The following is a 19,778-nucleotide window of genomic DNA, read 5'->3' as shown; positions in this document are numbered from 1 at the left end:
ATATCTATTCACTGTAAAAATATATTGTTGGTTTACCTTAAAAAAGTAAGTAACCTGGTTACCTTAAAAATGTAAGTTCATTGAAATGGAAAAAGTGAGTTGATACAATGAAGGAGAATGATTTAATCATCAGAAACTCAAAATTATATGTTATCTGAACTAAATAAATTATTAATCATGAAAAGATTTTTTTGCAGTGTTATTACTAGAAATATATTTAAATACATATCGTTTTAAAATGAGATTTTAATATATTATGTGTGACTGAAAATTTGAACACAACATTAAGCCAGATAATCAATTTGAGGTTTTATTACAGTGTTGGTAGCATAACAGGTTATGTTATGGGCCAATTAGGGAGTTTAGGGGTTCGTTCAAATCAATAACCAAAAGAATGAGCAATTGAACAACTTGGTGTGCCCTCTAGTGTGCGTTTATAGCTACTACATTTTACACACTTGATAAATAGGAGCCAATTTTGTGAAGATGTTTTACAGAATGTCTTAAGAATCTTATATTCTGTATTTGCATAAAACACCCAACCCAGAATATACACATACAGCTAGTTTTAACTGGCAGACCAGTACCTACATATAAAACCTTTCCCATCACAGAAAGAACACAGTTCCTATGGGAAAGGGTGTAGGACTTCCTGCAACAAATCACAGCCTTTTGTAATCAATCATCAGCTCCCTGTAGACACAATTTAAAAACGAAACAAAAATCACACACATTAATGTCCTGGCACACTGGAATCTTGAGCATCGCACTCATGAGCATGAAGATTGTTTCGGTTTCTCGGCCATCCGTCTGTAGTTCCAGAACACTGTGTGATTTTGCATGCTCATAAATCCTGTCATTCCAAATCAGCCTTTCCTTCCCATGTTCAGCGCCCATGCAGGAAGGATATAGTGTTTATATTGGAAGTCCAGTGACATATGAAGCGATGAAAGCATTGGGAGGGAGATGTTTTAAATGCACACCTATCTCACATTACCATCGTGTTGCTTCCTGTGTGCTATTTAGGGGGCTTTTGCAAGTTCTCGCACTCTCTTTCTCTCTCTCTCTCTCTCTCTCTCTCTCTCTCTCTCTCTCTCTCTCTCTCTCGTGCCCACCTGTCACCTACAAGCCGCTTAACTTTCCCAGCATCACGATGAATCACTGGCCCACAGAATTTCCAACAGTTAGCCATCTGATGGACTGAAGATTATTAAATACGCACACATGGGCAACATTTCAACCAATTTGAGACACAATTGTTTCATGTTTCAGGATAAATGTTGGCAAATCTGCCCATTTTTTCTATCAGCACTGTAAAATATTTTGTAGTCAAGTACTCATGTGTCATAGGCACACCTAAACTAATTAAATTAAATTAATTTTATTCTAAATGTGTTTGAAATTAGTCAAAAACACTGTAAACACAATTTACAATAAGGTTTCATTTGTTAACCATTAACTATTAACTAACGGTTACTCTTTATTTTAGGGTGACAGTTACATTGTACTCAAATAACAGATTAATATGTACTTACGTACTATAGAGTTACGATTAGGGTTATGTTTAGGGTTAGTTACCTGTAATCATGCCTAATTTACTGTTATTACTAGTAAATACATATAGTAACGTGTAACTGTCCCATTAAAATATTACCAAACTAACTACAGTATGAGCAATACATTTGTTGCAGTATTTATACATCTTTGTTAACGTTAATAAAAATACAGCTGTTCATAGTTTGTTCGTGTTACTTTACAGTGCATTAGCTCATATTAAAAACACAACTTTTCATTTAAAAAATGTATAAGTACTGTATGTTGAAATTAACATTAAAGATTAATAAATGCTGTTCATTATTAGTCCATGTTAACTAATGTAGTTAACTAATGAAACCTTACATATAACACTAATCAAAAAATATGATAATGATCTAATCATTATTTAACTAGAGTCATTTTTCAGGGTCAATAAGTTACTGTACACTCTCAAAAGGCAGCTTTCAAAGCAATGCCATTAAGAAGCATTTCTGGTTTTCTAATAATATTTCAGTAAAATAACAATTTGTGTCTTGGTGTGATTGAAGAACATTTGAATAATCTAAAGAACCCTTTTCCACTATAAAGAACCTTTTGTGGAACGAAAGGGGATGTTAAAGCTTCTTCACGAAACCACCAATGCCAATAAAGAACCTTTATAAGAGTGCGATGTTACACAAAATCACACATTGTCTCAAACACAAAGTAAAGGGTTGCATCTTTCAGTGATATATTTCAGAAACACACTTACCTGTATCCATGTCTGGTATATCTGATGTTGGCAGTGTGTTCATTTCTCCAAATAGTTTTTGTCTGGACAGTCTCGGGTTTCTTGTCTTTAAGGCGATGCATATATCTCTGTGTGATCTCTTCGTGTCTCTGTGTTGCCTGTGAAGCAGACAGAGGAAACCACTGAGTTTTGATCTCATTGGAATCACTGAAGCCACGCGAGTTACCGGCATCCTGCTGCGCTCTCATTGGTGACATAAAATGTGGCCTGGTGTTTATTTCATAAAGGTTGACTTGAGAAGGTGTGTCGAGAAGCTTGATGACACTTGTTGTCTTCCATTTCCTCGAATTAGGGGTAAAAGCCTTAATATTTCAGTTATCCACGGTGACTGTCTGGGGGAAGTGAGGCCAAAGTACATCTGTGACCCCTTGATTTAGTTCGCTTCACACTGGACTTTCATTCTTTTTACATGTGCACCCAAAAATGTTGTGCTCATGGTCAACACTACTAGATTTTTAGAATCTGAATGGATCTGACTCTTTTCTGTTTATACTGTTGGGTTGCACTTTGTTTTATACCTAAGAAAGTACGTTATTGGGTATATAAAGTACTGTAACAACATAAGTTTGGGTTTAGGGGTAAGTTATTACTCATAATTATAAGTGGGGAATAGGACTATAAAACGAAGTGCTACTTTGTTATATGTCATAGTGTCTGTGGAGCTAATGAATTAATAATACACACTTTTCCCCAGTTTTTATATCACTTTTTGTTTAATTAATCATTTTTAATTGACTGTTGTGTTTTAAATATAGTATAAAGGCATGTCATTCTGCTCTTTGTATGCATATGCTTGAAGGATAGTGAAGATGCACGAGGGAAAATTTGTGAATGATGTCAGCTGTGATAAAATCTGTATAGTGTTTCTTCTATTCTACAATGATCACTTGCAGCTTTACAACATGCTTTTGCAAATGCTTCGTTTCACAATTAGCCTACTGTTGTTCTGAGAGGGAGTTTCAGATTAAAACCACTGAGAAAAGATCAAACTGATTAAAACCACCATCTTCAGTGCGGCACAAACAACAAGAGAAATGTGCGACATTGCTTATTGTAGTAATTCTCAATCTTTAAAGGCCCACCATTGTGCAACACAATTTTAAAATAAAAGTATTCTTGGAATAATTATGAAAAAATCATTCATCATCAAACCTGGAGACAATAGTTATTGAGGTGAAATGAAATAAAGAAATATGATGTCTCCATTTTATGTTTCTGTTTTTTTTTATTAATTTATTAATTAAATTCATAATTTGAATAATTTAAGTCATCCTTTGCCCCCCACCGGTTGAGAAACTCTATTGGCTCTAACGCAGCATTTATTGATAAATTACTACATTTTTGACACACTTTTCCTCAGTTTTAGATTATCACCTTTTGTATGTTTGTTCTGCATTAGGCCTAGAAAGAACATAAAGTTATAGGCTGGCTGTCATGTGCATTCATACAATTAAACATGAAAAAAAAAAAGAGTGCTTACCACATTTCATAAATATTGTATTATTTTGTAATAGCCTACTATTTATTATATTATTTTGCAACCTTCGGTCACATTTTATACCCATGCTATTATAGCCTAATGTCATTATCTAAAATAAACTATGAGTATTTAATGAGCATGCATAACCTGTAAATTTAAATTTTCACGAGTAAATACTAAATTCAGTAATGAACCAACTTAATGCGTCATTGCACATTGTCAGATTGTGAGTAGCCAATGTTGACTAATGGAATTAAGGACTCCGTGATATTATATAGAACATATTTTGTTGGTTAAAATGCATATTTAAATACAATAAAACGTTTTGTTTAACTGAACATCCGGGGACTGCGAGGTTATGGTTGTTTATGGTTGCTTTGGTGATACGCGGACCTCTTCCGGGTCGTAAAGTCGTGTTTACGAATAAGCAGCGGTGAATTGCATAATCCTTCGTCGATGTTGTAATCGTTCTGTCCAGTCTCTTTCTACAGCTTTATTGCGCTACTTTATACATCATTAATGGGTCCAAACAGAATTTATATTAGTGTAGGTTATGCCACATTCGGCATGTTGGTGGGGTTTTCAGCGTTTATCGTGTGGAATGTGGTTTATAAACAACCGTGGACGGCGGCGATGGGCGGATTATCAGGTCTGGAAATAAACTCAAGGCCACAGCCTTCACATATCCATTGTCAAATATAAAGATTTCACATTGTGTTTCTGTTACTGTCATGATTTTTTAATATGGTGAATTGCATGCATTGTGTGATCTTGCGGTTGACACGATCTGCTGTCACATGATTGTGTTAAATAAGTCTGCTGTGGAAGGTTTGCCTTTCCAATACAGATACAACTGGTGATTATATTATTTATGTCTTTCAAAAAATCAGCCTGCTATATTCTTAGATTGAGTTTGGATATAATAACCCGCAAATATGCAGATATTTGACCATCTGTAGCCTACGCAGACAGAGAGGCGATTAAAGAAACACAGTAACGTTACATGCAGTGCTGCAAAAGTCATTGATTGAACAGAAAATGTTAAAAAAAAATAAGCTATGATAAAAGTAATCAACAATATTTAATAATGTATATTAAATAATTTTCACCAACGACTCAAATAAACAGTGTTTGTGCAAGTTTTATTTGTGAGTTTTATTTTCACTCAAATTGTTATGCTGTTTTGAATATTATTTATAATATGAAATGGTATAAAAATGGAAATAGCGGAGATAAAAATGTCTTTTGGGTCCCACTGTAATTGTAATTGCTGAATGTGTTATAACTGGATAAACCTTTGATTGATTGATTGATTGATAGATAGATAGATAGATAGATAGATAGATAGATAGATAGATAGATAGATAGGTTATTAATCTCATAAAGTGTGTATGTGTTTAAATCTACAGGCGTTCTGGCACTCTGGGCATTGGTCACTCACATTATGTACATTCAGGACTACTGGCGCACATGGCTGAAGGGACTCAAGTTCTTCATGTTTGTTAGTTCTGTCTTCTCCCTCTTGGCTGTTTCTGCTTTTGCCACCTTCATAACTCTAGCCGTTATAGAAAAGCAGTGTAAGTACCTTCACATGGACATCTTTGTCGAATAAAATATTTCCCCACTCAAAATCTGTAATAATGCAAGATTATAGTGTTGGCTGTAATCCGTTCTGTATGTTTTTGTCTTCAGCATTAACTGACCCCAAGAGCTTCTATCTGTCGGCCGTGTGGAGCTTCATGACTCTTAAATGGGCCTTCCTGCTGGGCATGTACTCTTTCCGTTACCGCCAGGAGTTTGCTGACATCAGCATCCTTAGTGACTTTTGATTGGCTGCTTCAGCTGCAAAGGATTTGTAGTTGCGATTGGCAGGTGAAGCCACCGATGTGGAGATGAAGGATGGATTGATGGTTCTCCTTTTTTAATACCGTCTTAACGGCCTCCTTGCTTTCACAGAAAAGACTTCAAATCTCAGCCCCTCCTTCCCCTCAGATCCGGGCCCTGGAGTAAGAAGTTGGTGATCTGCCTCTTTCCTGTCTTTTTGAGTTAATAGGGGGATTGATATTGACATTGGGTCAAAGTGTTTCGAAGCCAGTGGATACACTAGGATGTGTTCACAGGTAGTTGTTACTTTACTCAGGGCAACTTCTTTACAAATGTCAGGTGTGAAGTGATGGCTCCCCTTTTCTGCCGGAAAAAAAATGCAAAGGTTGAACATTTTGAGGTGCAAAAACTTGTCACTGGGTCAGTACTCTTAAAGAGACACCTTTGTATCTTATTTACCCCTGATGCATATTGGCAAAGTCCCTTGAAGGCTAGTCATTTTACATGGTGGGCATCTTTGAAGATTATTCATGTGTCCATCCATATACATAGACATACATAGATTCTTCATTAGTGGCTGTTTCAGTGGGCCGCTATATGTAAGCTGTCCGCCATATTGGAATGATCAAAGCTGGTCTGTGAACTCTCAAGAGCAAGTTGACTGGGTCTGCAATCGTAGTTATATGCATATATGAATATCTATGTCTGCAAAGCACAGCAGATGATTTTGCTAAACAAACACAAGACGCAAATGTCAGCTAACATGACATTAAAAACTTACCATATTTGCCAAGTTACCATAAAAACCTGTAATATTGAGTTAATCCATATTAAAACACAAACATTCTCACCCGTGAAAGGTTATCCCATTTGGGAACTTTAATCTCTGCAGTTTTTGCAACAAGGCTGTGCAGTGTGGTGGCATCTTTTTTTTTTTTCCTAAATATTTTTCAAATCTCTGCGACGAGAAAAAATCCCCGCCTCGTCACGCTGCTGGCTTTCTTAAATTTGCAGTGCTCCCATTGAAAAGAATTGAAAAAAAAATCCACTGGCCATAGGAAACCACACAAATTATATGGAGTTTACTACTGTGAACCCATTTGGGGCAGATATAATGTATAAAAAAGTTGCTTTGAGGGGACTGCTGTTGTGACAAGTTGTTGCAGAGCTGTTAGGCCATCTAGGAGCGATGGTGAAATTGACTTTAATGTTGGTTTTAATGTTGCTATAGATTTCAGACAGTGTTCTTTATTGTTTGACATTTATCATTGCTTTTTAAACGTTGTTTATACTTAGTTTTATTTATGATTGGAAGTTGAGAATTATTTGTGACTGTGTTTGGAACAGCATACTACCGTACTACTATTTCTACAGTATGTACACTACCAATTTTAATTTTGGGGGGCGGTAATATGTTTTTAAAAAAAATATGAAAGAAGTCTCTTATGCTGAACAAATGTAATTTAATCATGTGATTCAAAGCTGAATTTTCAGCATCATTATTCCAGTCTTCGGTGTCACATGATCTTTCAGAAATCATTCTAAAATGCTTATTTGCTCATTATAAACACTTTGTTGCTTTTTTAAGGATTCTTTGCTGAATAGGACGTTCAAAAGAACAGCTTTTTTTAAAAACAGAAACATTTTTTTGTATCAATTTTAAAAACGTTACGGTCACTTTTGATCGTTTTAATGCATCCTTGTGGAAGAAATAAAAAGAAAAGATTTTTTTAAAGTACTATAAAAAAAATCAAAGTATTAATAAATTCTTTCGAACCCTATACTTTTGAACAGTATCGTTTGCCCAAAAAAAGGCATTTTTTTTAACATCTTGACTCATTATTTGATCAGATTACTAAAGGGCAAGGCATGCAAAAATGAAAATGATCATGCATTATTTATTACTCGCTCATGTAAGACAATGTAGCATTCCAAGTTGATTATTGCATCATGCCTTCTGTTTTGCATACTTTCTTTCATACTATCTTTATATGCATAGTACTGTAAATATTTGGCAGTATGACTAGCATTCCGTTCCGCGCGATGCATTATTATTATTATTATTATTATTATTATTATGCAGTTCCTCTCTTTGCCACTAGTGAGGGTGATGGAGAAATTGAATGAAGGACTAACTGGTGCTTGGGCATCTGCAGATGTTGTTTTAAGTTACATATAGGCCTAAATCACTAAATTGTAGCTGAATTCACAATATTGTTGAATGCTAAATATCCATGTTATGTCATCTGAAATGTTACTTTTCTTTACAATGTTCTGCCAGACAAAACAAGTATGTGTTTATGTTTTTTTATTTTATTTATTCATGTGCTTTGAAAGATTGTGTTCTGTCTCTTGAGCAGATATTAATTGTGGTTGCTTGAGTCTGATTTGAGATGTTAAAGAAATAGTTAAAAAAAATCAGTAATTTATTCACTGTCATGTCATTCAAATTCTAAGTACAATATTATACATATAGCTTATATAGCTTTGTATGAGAAACAGACCAACGTTTAATTTGGTATCCCCTGATAATTATCTCAATGAGAAGAAAAACATTGTTTTGATTTGAAGGTTTGTGAACTGACAATTTATAGTCAAATAATAATTTTTTTTACGAGCCAGAAAGTAACAAAACACGATCACATTGCACTAGGTCACATAGAAATGTTAAATGTATTATTTGTTTAAACAAATAGAAAAGGTCACATTCAAAACAAACTTTTTTTCAGATAATATTTTACTCTATAGCATGTATGTGAAGCAGTTTTGTATCACGTTTGCTTTTAACCAGATGTATGCAAATTTATTCCTGATTACAGTTAAACTCCCTGCAGTTTAAAAATTTGCACAGTACTTGTTACATTGGGACATTTAAGGGGATTAAAGTAGTTTTAATCTCTACCACAAATCCTGTGTGTTGCCTCATTTTTCACTTTGGAGAGTGCCTGATGTACAAAGTGATCTAAAGTCATGCACTTTGTAGTAGTAATTTTGATTACACTTCATTTCGATAGTCCTCTTTAGTCGTTGCAACTACATCAACTAATTTGCAACTCTTATTAGAGTACTAGTAGACTGTAACGTTTTAACGGTTAGTAGAATAAATTGACGTACTTGTGTGCAAAGTAAAGTTAATTATAGTCAGTCGAATGTCTGAAGTGGGCTATTAAATGTAATGTTTTGTATGTTTGAGGATATTACTCTTCTTACCAGCAGGGAGCAGTAGTTCATAATATTATTTTACTTCACCTAAGCTTCCACATGAGTGTTTTGTGGTAGGCTAAATGTTTTCCGTTTAAATTTTAGCATTCAAACATTTGCTTGTAAATAACTTTACATTGCGGCTTATATCTGCAGACTCATTGACTAAACAGATGTAGCCTATGTTATAGCTTTGTAGGACTGACGCACCATTGTGCCTCAAATGTAAACTTTAAATACAAATAGTTACATTAAGGATGTATACAGGCTGAAACAGATTTTCACCCCCTTTTCAAGGGGTGGCGATATACTGCTCTTCGAGCAGTATCAAGACACAAAGCCTAATGTGGAGTGAAGAAGGGATCACCGTCCTTAAGCCCATCAGAAAGGTTGCCAAACCCGGCTTTTTCCCGCTGAATTCGTCTACTTTTAAACTGTCGCCGCGGGTTAAATGTTTGACATAGTGCGTCATTTACTTTCGACTAAAATGCTTGTGTTGAAAGGTTTTATATTCTATCAAAGATAAAACTGTGTCTAATGTTAAGTTTTGTGAAGGAGGATCATCGGGAGCCTTAATTTGAGCTTTGTTGTTGGGATGTGGTCTGTTTTTGTTTGGGCTTGTTTTGTTACGCACACCTGGCAACCCTGAATGTGAAATCTCTCACTTAAACCATTCGAAATGAGCTAAATGTCAGAAGCTACATGTAAGTAGGCCTGCTACTCCTTAAAGAATCATTGGTAACACTTTATTTTACAGTGTCCTGGTTACACATGATGACATGTTACATTTACTGTAGTAATAGCTAGACATTGGCATGCAACCCTAAGAAAACACCAAACCCTAACCCTAATGTAAGTAACACGTAGTAAATTATTATTGCACAGTAACCTGCACTGTAACACAAACACCTTAAAATGAAGTGTAATCGAATCATGACATAATTTCAAGATACCTAGCCTACGTTGTAAAACTGAAATTGCACTGCAAGTTTTTTTATGTAATCACGTAATACATGATCTATGAATGCATGAGAAGAGATTGCAGACCTAATATAATAAATCAGAAATCTATTGGCAGAAAATGCTTAAGTTTATTAGTTTCAAATGTCATCTTCTGTGCTGTAACTATGCAATTTTTGCAAATGCAATCATCATATTGTTTTAACATGTAGCACGTGTAGAAACAACACAGGCCTGGCGTGCATGTGCAACACTAGTCTTCAGGATGTGGGCTTGTCATCCGCAAAGTGTAAAAGGGACAAGTGTTGACAGGAAGTGGTTTCTGTATGTTTATTTTGCAGTTTGCTTTTATCAGACCATACACCAGACGATTACTTCAGGCATAATGCAGCTCATCAGAGGCAAGTATACTCTGCGTTGTTTTGTATTTTAAATGTTAATTTGAGGCTGTTATTTTTGATCTTCAAACCATTGTGCCTTTGACATTTAAATGTTGTTATTAAACCACATATTTTAAATTCACAATACTGTTCAAAAGTAAATTTAATACATTACATTTATCAAATGTTCAATTTTAAATAAATGATTTTTTTTTTAACTTTCTATTCTTCCATAATAACAACCAGCACTGTTTTTATGCAAATCATTATGTTTTCTGAAGGATCATGTGACACTTAGGACTGGAATAATGATACTGAAAATTCAGCTTTGCATCACAAGAATAAATTACATTTTTAAATATATTATATAGAAAAAAAAATACATTCAATTTGAATAATATTTAACAATATTACTTTTACTGTACAAATATATACAGCAAATACTTTTTTTAAATAAGAGTCTACAAAAATCTTTCCAGCCACAACATTTTGAACAGTGCAGTATATATTAATATCTAAAGTAGCTATTCACTGATATTGAATTTGAATCTGCAATGAAATGAAAAAATAACAGATTCTTATGTCACATACCACAAAATATAATCAAATAACATAAAATGACTCAGTAAAGGTATTGCATCTAATATGGTGTATTTATTTTTTGGCTATTCGTTGCAACAAAATTGTGCATTTGGATATTTTCTGTAAAAGCACTCACACTGACATCAGGAAGTGGTTATTAATGCAGGTTTCCGGAACACTGGAACAGCCACAGGCTCTAAAAAACAACTGTTGCAAACTACTTTTTAACATCTTTCATAGAAAATCATGCATATCGATGAATGTATCAAGTTATTAATAATGATTTTCCTATTGTTTTTTTTTTTTCAGCTTTTGCATTCCTTTGCTTGGTGATTTCAGTGGGTAAGTGCCACCTTTCAAGGAGAACATTGTATTTGGTACAAACACACCGCTGCTAGATTAGAGAGTACTGGAGAGGGACACTTTTGAGAGGCAGAACAAGCTTTAACTGAAATAGTAACCTTAGGCTGCGGCTGAAGGCATTCAGAGTGATGATGATAATAACAAGAACATGTTCTGTTTCACTCGTCCATCTCAGGTGCGCAGAGGAATCACAGACTGACCTGTTATCTGGATGTTTTAACACACCGCACACGTGAGGGCCCATGCACTCATATCATTCTCCCCTCGATCTCCAGTGAGGAAGACCTTTACCGCCAAAGCTTGAAGGAAGATGACCGCATTATCCTTAGATCGATGAAGGAGAGGTCTGATTATTGATATCTCTTTCTAGACTCATTATTTGACTGCTGTTCTGACATTTTTACAAATTGACTATAAAACAACCACTTGTTCAATTCCACATGCAACATAATCATATATCCATCCATCCATACTGTATATATTTTGCATGTATTGTTTTCAGTAAACTTTATTCAGCAGTTAGTTGTCCATTTTGACCACAACTAATGTAATATATATATATATATATATTCATAGAAATATATATATATTCATAGAAATATATATCTTTCCCTAGAAATCCAACTTTGAAGATTTTGCTTGGATTGGAAGTGAGATCATCAAGGTACCAAAAATTTCAACCTAAAATCACACCATAATAACTGTAACAGTAACTATATTAGCTTTTTATCATTCATCAGGTCATTATTATTATTTTTTTTATTTATCTTTATTTGAAATGGACATACAATTACATTGGACGAGCCATATGCATTTTTTTATGTTTTTAGTGATTATAGTATACATGCTAATTTTCAACACCTGTCCACGGGAGGCTTTTGAAAACAAAATAAAATACAATAACAAGGGAGAAAAAATAAATAAATAAAAACAGCAAGTATCAGAATCAGAAAGTATTGTAAAAGTGATTCCAAGATTGTTTCTCTGTCGTTATCATTAACTTCTGGTGGACTCATCTGATTTTTATTTTATTTCAAATGATTTTAAAACAGTCTTTATTGTTATCATTATAGTTATCATCCTTGCTGTGAACAGGCCTTAAGATTGAAAACGGTGTTTTTTGGACCACTTTAAATGTACTTACTGATGAAAAAAAATTGAGTTTTTAAAAAATTGATTGGATTCATTGGATGAAGTATTCACTTTTCACATTAGCATCACCTGATACAAACTCCATTTGGTGCTGTTTAGGTTGGATCTGATGTCTGCTAATGAGGGCAGTGTTGAGAATTTCACTCAAACGGTATTGACATTCTTGAAGGACAAGAGTTTAGACGGTCTAGACGTGATTTGGCCGGACGGCCTCACTTCTGACGCATCTACCAGAAGCAAAGAGCTGTTCTCAAATTTCCTTAAGGCAAGGACTACTATTTTCATACAAATCCCCATTTAATGAGTTTTACGTTAGAAACAACAAATATATATTTCAATCACAAACTTCCATATTGTCTGCAGAGTCTAAAAGGCGCTTTTGATGAAGAAACAGAGCCTCTGCTTTTGTCAGTGTCTGTACTAGAGGCCATTGACAACAGTACAACACTTTCACAGTGAGTCTCGTTCTTATGCACCATTCATATTTCACTTCTGCTCAGTTGTTATTATTATAATTCTTTTCTATTATTATCATTTCTTTTTATAGGTATGTGGACTTCATCTCCATTCTGCCTGCTCATCTTGAAAATGATGGACTATACATTGTAAATTGCTCACATTTATTACAATTTGCTATGACAGTCATTTATTTTTTACTCTATCGCATCCCACGGGATAAACGAGGCCAAAATAGGCCAAAGACCATTTCTACCACTAATAGCATTTCCCAAAAGGAAAAAATTGCATTTGTAACTGTTTATTCACGCTGTGAGAGTGTGTGTTACAAATCAGGAATGATCAGAGAACATTGTGCTTGGTATATTTTTCATCTTCAAACCAAAATTGGGTCTCCAGCCGACAAAGTTGAGGCTAGTGTTTACGTCAGTAGGTGGAGGGGAGGCGGTCTTTTGTGGTTGTTCGACCACAAAAGCGTTTACACTATGAAAGCAATGCCTCTGAAAGTGGTCGAAAGTGTCGTGAACTTGTGATTCGGTCAAACAAAGCGCATCTTAATATCAGGTGGAAACAAGGCCTAAATATTAATGCAGGATCAAGTAGTATGTAGATCTGTAATATTCATGTAAGTCCTATTTTGTTGTTACCCAGTTAACAAAAATATGTTCTAAGAGTAAAACGCTACTTCTAATTATTCAAAATGTCCAGTTTTTTGTAAATGTATGAAAAACAACAAAGGGTTATGTGAATTTTAAAGCAACACTAAGTAAGATTTTTACTTTAAAATAATGTTTTCGAAATCGTTTCAGTGGTTCATCAAGTCGCGACATGGTGAAATGCACTTATGCCGGTCCTTTATCTGATATATCCACACTATAAGATTGTCAGATCGGGTCGCGTTAATGTAGTCCGAATACGACATAAGAAAACTACAAATTTTACTTGCTTTACGGCAAATGTTACAATCCACGATAGGTGGAGCGTACTCGACAGTAGACAACAACTACATGTAAGATACCTAGCAGCCGGGTAGCTTTTGAGCCGGTGCTGTATAAACAGAGAGCTTGTGCGTGTGTGTGCGTGCGATAGTAGGCTAAATTATGTACGACAGCGGTAATGAACAATTCCGCTTCCAACCTGTAGGGCGACCGCAGAGGAAAAGTTACTTGTTGTTGCTTTAAAGGAACATTCCATTTTGAAATGTTGCAAACGTTATGGAAACGTTACTTTTAAATTGTCTCTGAACGTTCTAAAACAAGTAATAAAATAAAAATAAAATAATAATAAAAACGGCCCACATCTGGTACGTGTTGAAATCCACATGTACCAGATGTGGCCCGGATCTGGGCCGACACTATGCCGTTTCAGAAAAAAAGTTCCATGAATGATTAAAAAAATGATGTTTATGCGTCAACTTTTTGTGATCATTATTAAAAAACAGATAACTTAGAACTAATGTTCTATTAACGTTACGTTTGTTCATAACTTTGAGAGAACCTTGCCAGAACGTTAGCCAAAGTTCTGAGAACGTTCCTGGTTAGCACATTAGCATTCTAACTCTGTGTTTAACTCCTATTTCTTTTACTTTATAGAACAAATCAGTCCAACACTGGCAGGATCAGCAAGTTGACCTGCAAAAGCTCAATCTAGTCATGCCTGGATTTCTCCGGAGGTCACGTCGAAGGCATCATCATAGACATCATTCCACACACGATGACATGAATTCAGAGGAAGGAAAGAAGAATCACACCCATGTTTTGGGCTTATACATGGGTGGTCAGGTAGGCTATATAACCATAGATGACATTAGCTTAGCATTAATTATTAGCTTCCTCAGGGAGAGCTTAAGCAAAATTGTTTAATGATCTGAAACTCTTATCCTTTCAGGTCTGTCAGGTCATTAAAAGTGGACAAGAGCAGTTTATTACTTTAACAGTTCTTTCAGATGAGCATAGTCTTGTTAAGGAGGTAAGTTAAGTATATTTTGAAATCAGTAACATAATGTAAACTTCTAAACAGTACAAGTAATGATATTGTATTTATTAATGTCCAGGTGCTCCAGGAAGGCTTTGGTGGCGTAGGGGTTGTCTTCATAGATCTTGATGTCTTTGTTAACTCCATATGTGTAAACATTAATCAAGATGAAAGGAGAATTGTTGAATCAAAAGTGATTATGCATTCACATCATGGGCGTCATGATCATCATCACAGAAGGGAACATCACCTCAGCCACCACCATCATCGCTCTTCCCATCTTCCTCATGGCAGCCATGATACTGGTCATCACCATCACCACAGACATCATTCCCACAGGGATGGACATCATCACCATGGTCATCATCGCCATCGCCATCACCATCACCCCCATCCAATAACTCCTCAAAGCAAATGACCCGGGAAGAATAGCAGGGCATGGAGTGAAATTGCATAGGATGTAAGTTTATGAAATCCATCCAAAGGTGGTGTTTTAAGTTTGGCAAGTGTAAGTATAAATAACCAAATATATGTATTATATAATACGTATATGATATTAATAATACAACGTCTGAATATTACTTTTGTTTAAGTTTGAGGCAAAATAATCAAACTTTATATAAATTATAAATCACAAAAAAATTACAATTTAAATATTACTTCTTCAGCATTATAGTGATGAGCTTCTTTTTTTTTGCGTTTTAGTTATGTCAATGACATTGCAATGTGGTAATGTAAATTATATATTTTTTGCATTACTGTAATGATCATTTTTATGCACTGTAGTTTTGTGTAGAATTATGTTTTTTGCTTCAAAGCAATTAGAATCATTTTGTTTTGCATTATGGTAATGAGATTTTTTGTTTTAATGTCTTCACTAATTGCTTATTATCAGTGGTGGAAATGGCTGAGATTCATTGAAGAACCCTTGTTGGGGACATATTTCGTATTTTTAAACCATAAATGCAGAAAATCCCACTATATTTGTTTATGTATGAAATTTGCATAAAATATGGAAATCCTCTATATGGTGAACTGGACGCCTGTCCTTTCTTGAAATTCACTCATTGGATTTTAACCCCAACCCTCCCTCATTTCTAACCTTGTTTAATATGAGAATGTAACAATATAATCATGCTTTTCAGTGTTATAACACAGATATTGTGTTATTGTGTGTCAGAGAGCTTGATAACAGATCAATACAGCATTATGAAATAAATACGTATAGCCCAAAAGTCTGAGAGGTTTCCCATTCTTTTATTGCGCCGTAATGCAAAGCTGTGAGAGTTTCATGCTTGTGCATGTCATCTGAGTTGAGGAACATCCACAAAGCTATAATTGTGTGACCGAAATTCCAGCAAAAGCTTATTAAAACCAGGCTTGGATGATCCAGAGATCGAGCCTCTTGAGGCCGATTGGCTTCTGCGTTTGGTGTAGGCATGGCTGGCCCAATGGCGGGGAGAACTGCTAGTTTATGCATGAGTAGATTTATGAGGCTATTACTTGGACGTCCTGGGGTACATCACACAAACACACACACACACACACCTGGTTCTCTGGCTGCCTGTGACTCAGAAGTGCAGTGGCACAGTGGGTATGTACAAGGATCCTGCTGCTTTAGGCTTTAATTGGGAGCGTTTGGAGACTCGTGTAAATTACAGGCCATTCTCTCCTTGTGCGAGAACACGTTCCTTGCATCACAGGCTGATGATTGTCATTTAGCATCTTTTAGAGGAGAATGTGTTTGTGCTAATGCACATTTTTTAATTCAGTTCAGTTTTCTCCCATAAAAATGATTATGATTATTTATTTATTTTCATATTCATATTTTATTTTTAGATCATATTTTACTTTATTTTCTTATTTGGAACACAGAAGCAAGTACTTTTTCAAATAAAATTCTAAGATGGTGTTTTCTAAGATTACTTTTCCATTTTTTTTTAACACTGATGGAGAAATAACAAAAAACAAAGGACAAGTGTTTTATTGTTTTTATTACTACAGTAATTATTAATATTACTTGCACATTTGTTAAACCTTACACTTATTTTTCACATGTGAAAACAAAATGAGTAATAGGGAGCCCATAGGGGGATATGGTGATGTAAAAAAAAATGAGATGGTAGGAAAAGGCTAATTGCGTTCACTCGCAAAAATGTTTTGCGTTCATCCGAGAAACCTTCCGATCTCTCGCAAATACAGACGTTTTGTGAGCAAACGCAATTCTCAGGGGAAAACAAAAGCATTTACATATACAGTATTTACCCTCCCATCTCATATTTTTCACCATGTCCCTTTAGGGGCTCCGTAGTTGGTTCAATCCATCCATCGTCAAACCATACTTGACATATATTCATAAGCGAAAAATGAGATGTTTGCCATCATATTTGAGAATAACCCTGCAGTACAGCATGCCTTTAAGAGTATAATGTCAATTATATCTCCTCATTTCTCACATCTGCATGACATTTGACTCAAAATGTCTTTTGAAAAAAAGCTACAAGATTATTTAATCAATATCCCAGTGTGAGCAAGTGATCCATATCCCACGTTGGGCAGCTATTAAATTATAGTTTCTGCCAGGACACTGTGAAATGACAAAACCAGGCAACAATTTAACTTCTTCTGAACCATTTGTCCGTTTTCTGTCAAGTGAATTAGAGAAGGGGAAATTGGAAGGACAAGATAATTGTCTTCTGGGACCGTTTTTTGCCCAGTGCCATTTTGATAAAGATACAGTATAGTCCCAATTTAATTGTGTCTTTGAGTGTTTGAAGTACATTAAACTCATACGCAAGGCTAAAACGAACCAACAGCACTGAGAAATGGTCCTCTCTGTCCTTTCATTAAAATGGAAATTCCAATTTGCAGCACCCTAACAAGCAGCTGACAGCATAAATAAACCACTTCATTTTAGCCAGACTTACAGATGACACACAGAATCAAACAACCTTTGGACAGTGATCAACTAGTGTGATTAATCGTACAGATCTTCTCCTGACAAAATCTGTTGTTTACAGAATATGGTGCTATAAATCTCTGGCCATTACAAACCAATTCTGGACATTGCTGGTTGGCTAATATTATAATTTATGTTGTCCATTGTCTCATTCCACTGGTCTGATTGCAAATAAATGTTCCATGAATGGTATTAGTAATTCATTTAGGCATAAAATTGCAATGCCTCTGGAATTGGTTAGAGGATTTTTAATTGCTTAAAGTCCACATGAGCAACTGGGCCATGCATCATATAGCATACAATTAACTCAGTTGTCTGTTTGCTCCAATATGAGAAATGAAATTCTCTGAGGAAAGGGATTTATGACATGGTTGTTTATGTGAAGTTGCTATGCTGCTCCGAGTGGCGTTTTACCATGTTATGTGGTGTTTTGGGGCTTACTTGTTCTGAAGAGAGTGTACGTCTGTGAGACTTTTCACCTCTTTTAGTGTCTAGCAGTCGAAAATCATAAGAATCACTCCCAAAAATCACACCTTTCCTTATTAAGCTGAATGATTTTCATCATGTTTGTAGCCCGAGCGATGAACGAGGTTTCACCAAGTAAAACATTCCTATCTCTAACCTAACCCTAACAATAAGTTATTCCTAAAATCAGAGAGAAATGATGTCAATAACTGATGTAAAAGCACCTAACTGTGATTGTAAGCTAAAACTTGACATAAAGTGTGAACGTGTCCCTCAAATCTGATTGGTTGATGGAAAAGTTGTTCCAGAATCAACAAAGATGTTGATCCAGTAACATGTTGTACTTTGTGAAATCACGTTCAAAAGGCAGAAACGCATGGTACGAGTTTGAAGGTCTCTTTAAGGCAAGTCAGTCTACTCTGCAGCCATCTTGAAAACACCACCAGGGAACTGTTTCCAGTAATGCAACAATCTACTTGAATGGAGAAACATCTACGATCTAGGTACAGGCAACGCTATCCCACGACCAATTCGTACGAATGATTAAAAAGTGGCTAATTCATACTAATTCATACGACCTCACTCGATTTGTCTAAACCCACGTGATGGGTAGGTTTAGGGGCGGGGTCAGGGGTAAGTCATTCTTACGAATTCATATGAATTGGACAACTCGTAAAATATTTAGCAAAAATCGTACTAATTCGTACGAGTGAGGTTGTACAAATTGTTACGAATTAGCCACCTCGTAAAATTCGTACAAATTGCCTTGAGATCGGGTTGGTACAGGCTCAGTTGAGCGAAATTAAAAAAGTGAGGAAAATGAGCACATAACTTTTTTTTTTTTTCAATTACGCATTAAGTTTATTACTTAATTTTAAGGCAACGGGTTTCCTCACATTTAAACATTAAAGTTAAAGGAGTAGTTCACATTTAAAAACACTTTTGCTGATAATTTACTCACCCCCATGTCATCCAAGATGTCAATGTCTTTCTTTCTTCAGGCGAAAAGAAATGAAGGTTTTTGATGAAAACATTCCAGGATTTTTCTCCATATAATAGACTTCAAACGGTTCAAGGTCCAAAAGACAGTTTCAGTGCAAACTGCAAACTGTTCAAAGGTCTTTAAACGACTTCAAACGATGAATGAGGGTCTTATCAAGCGAAATGATCGCTCATAAAAAAATAACAAAGTTTAAGTTTTATAAGCTCAAATGGTCGACTTGCTCTGTTCTGTGATGCGCGTTCGTGACTCTCCTGTTTGAACTTGTTTATCAAAATGAACGAATCTTTTTTCTTGTCATTTGGTTCATTCAACGAACGAAATGAACGAATTGACTCTGGAAAAGATTCGTTCATTCTGATATATGAGACTCAGATATATATGGGCCAGAAAGCGCCTCCTAGTGGTCTAAGCCTAACCCTACCCATAATATAACGGGAGACTGTTATATTGACGCTAAATGGTACCATGTGCGTTGGATATAGAGTAGAGTAGACGCATTGTCAAAAGCGTCAGATGACGCCCAAGGATGAGAATGCGTTGTGATACATAATTCTCTGCAAAGTGCCATGTGCCTGATTATGCTCAGTGTCTCTAGCTCTTGACTTTTGTGTAAACAAAAAAAAAAAAAAAAAAAAAAGCATCAAGAGAAATCC

The 19,778-nt window shown here is 35.3% G+C and overlaps 3 protein-coding genes across 3 annotated transcripts in view; 2 read left to right on the top strand and 1 right to left on the bottom strand.

Annotated features, from left to right (window-relative positions):
• rapgef3 (Rap guanine nucleotide exchange factor (GEF) 3) overlaps window positions 1-2,444 on the bottom strand; it is a 36,759-nt gene extending 34,315 nt beyond the window's left edge. Inside the window, exon 1 of the mRNA XM_039651645.2 lies at window positions 2,288-2,444. Within this exon, the coding sequence (XP_039507579.2) occupies window positions 2,288-2,330 (43 nt within the window). The 5' untranslated portion in view covers window positions 2,331-2,444. The remainder of the gene's footprint in view (window positions 1-2,287) is intronic.
• A 1,761-nt stretch (window positions 2,445-4,205) lies between these two features.
• Window positions 4,206-8,538, top strand: slc48a1a (solute carrier family 48 member 1a). Its single transcript, XM_039652622.2, has 3 exons — window positions 4,206-4,455; window positions 5,216-5,383; window positions 5,499-8,538. Exons 1-3 carry the CDS (start codon window positions 4,326-4,328, stop codon window positions 5,633-5,635), a joined length of 435 nt encoding a protein of 144 aa, XP_039508556.1. The 5' UTR covers window positions 4,206-4,325; the 3' UTR covers window positions 5,636-8,538.
• Window positions 8,539-9,290: 752 nt separating this feature from the next.
• LOC120463649 (chitinase-like protein 3) lies at window positions 9,291-15,936 on the top strand. The gene is made up of 11 exons (XM_039652907.2): window positions 9,291-9,535; window positions 10,133-10,192; window positions 11,063-11,095; window positions 11,292-11,460; window positions 11,733-11,780; window positions 12,368-12,533; window positions 12,632-12,723; window positions 12,816-12,873; window positions 14,317-14,505; window positions 14,612-14,692; window positions 14,778-15,936. The coding sequence occupies exons 1-11, from the start codon at window positions 9,520-9,522 to the stop codon at window positions 15,114-15,116; spliced, it is 1,251 nt and encodes a 416-aa protein (XP_039508841.2). The 5' UTR covers window positions 9,291-9,519; the 3' UTR covers window positions 15,117-15,936.
• Window positions 15,937-19,778: the final 3,842 nt, after the last annotated feature.

The sequence above is a fragment of the Pimephales promelas genome, chromosome 20 (genome assembly GCF_988280905.1).
Source record: "Pimephales promelas chromosome 20, fPimPro1.hap1.1, whole genome shotgun sequence".
NCBI lineage: Eukaryota > Metazoa > Chordata > Actinopteri > Cypriniformes > Leuciscidae > Pimephales > Pimephales promelas.
This window is presented reverse-complemented; position numbering and strand designations above follow the sequence as displayed.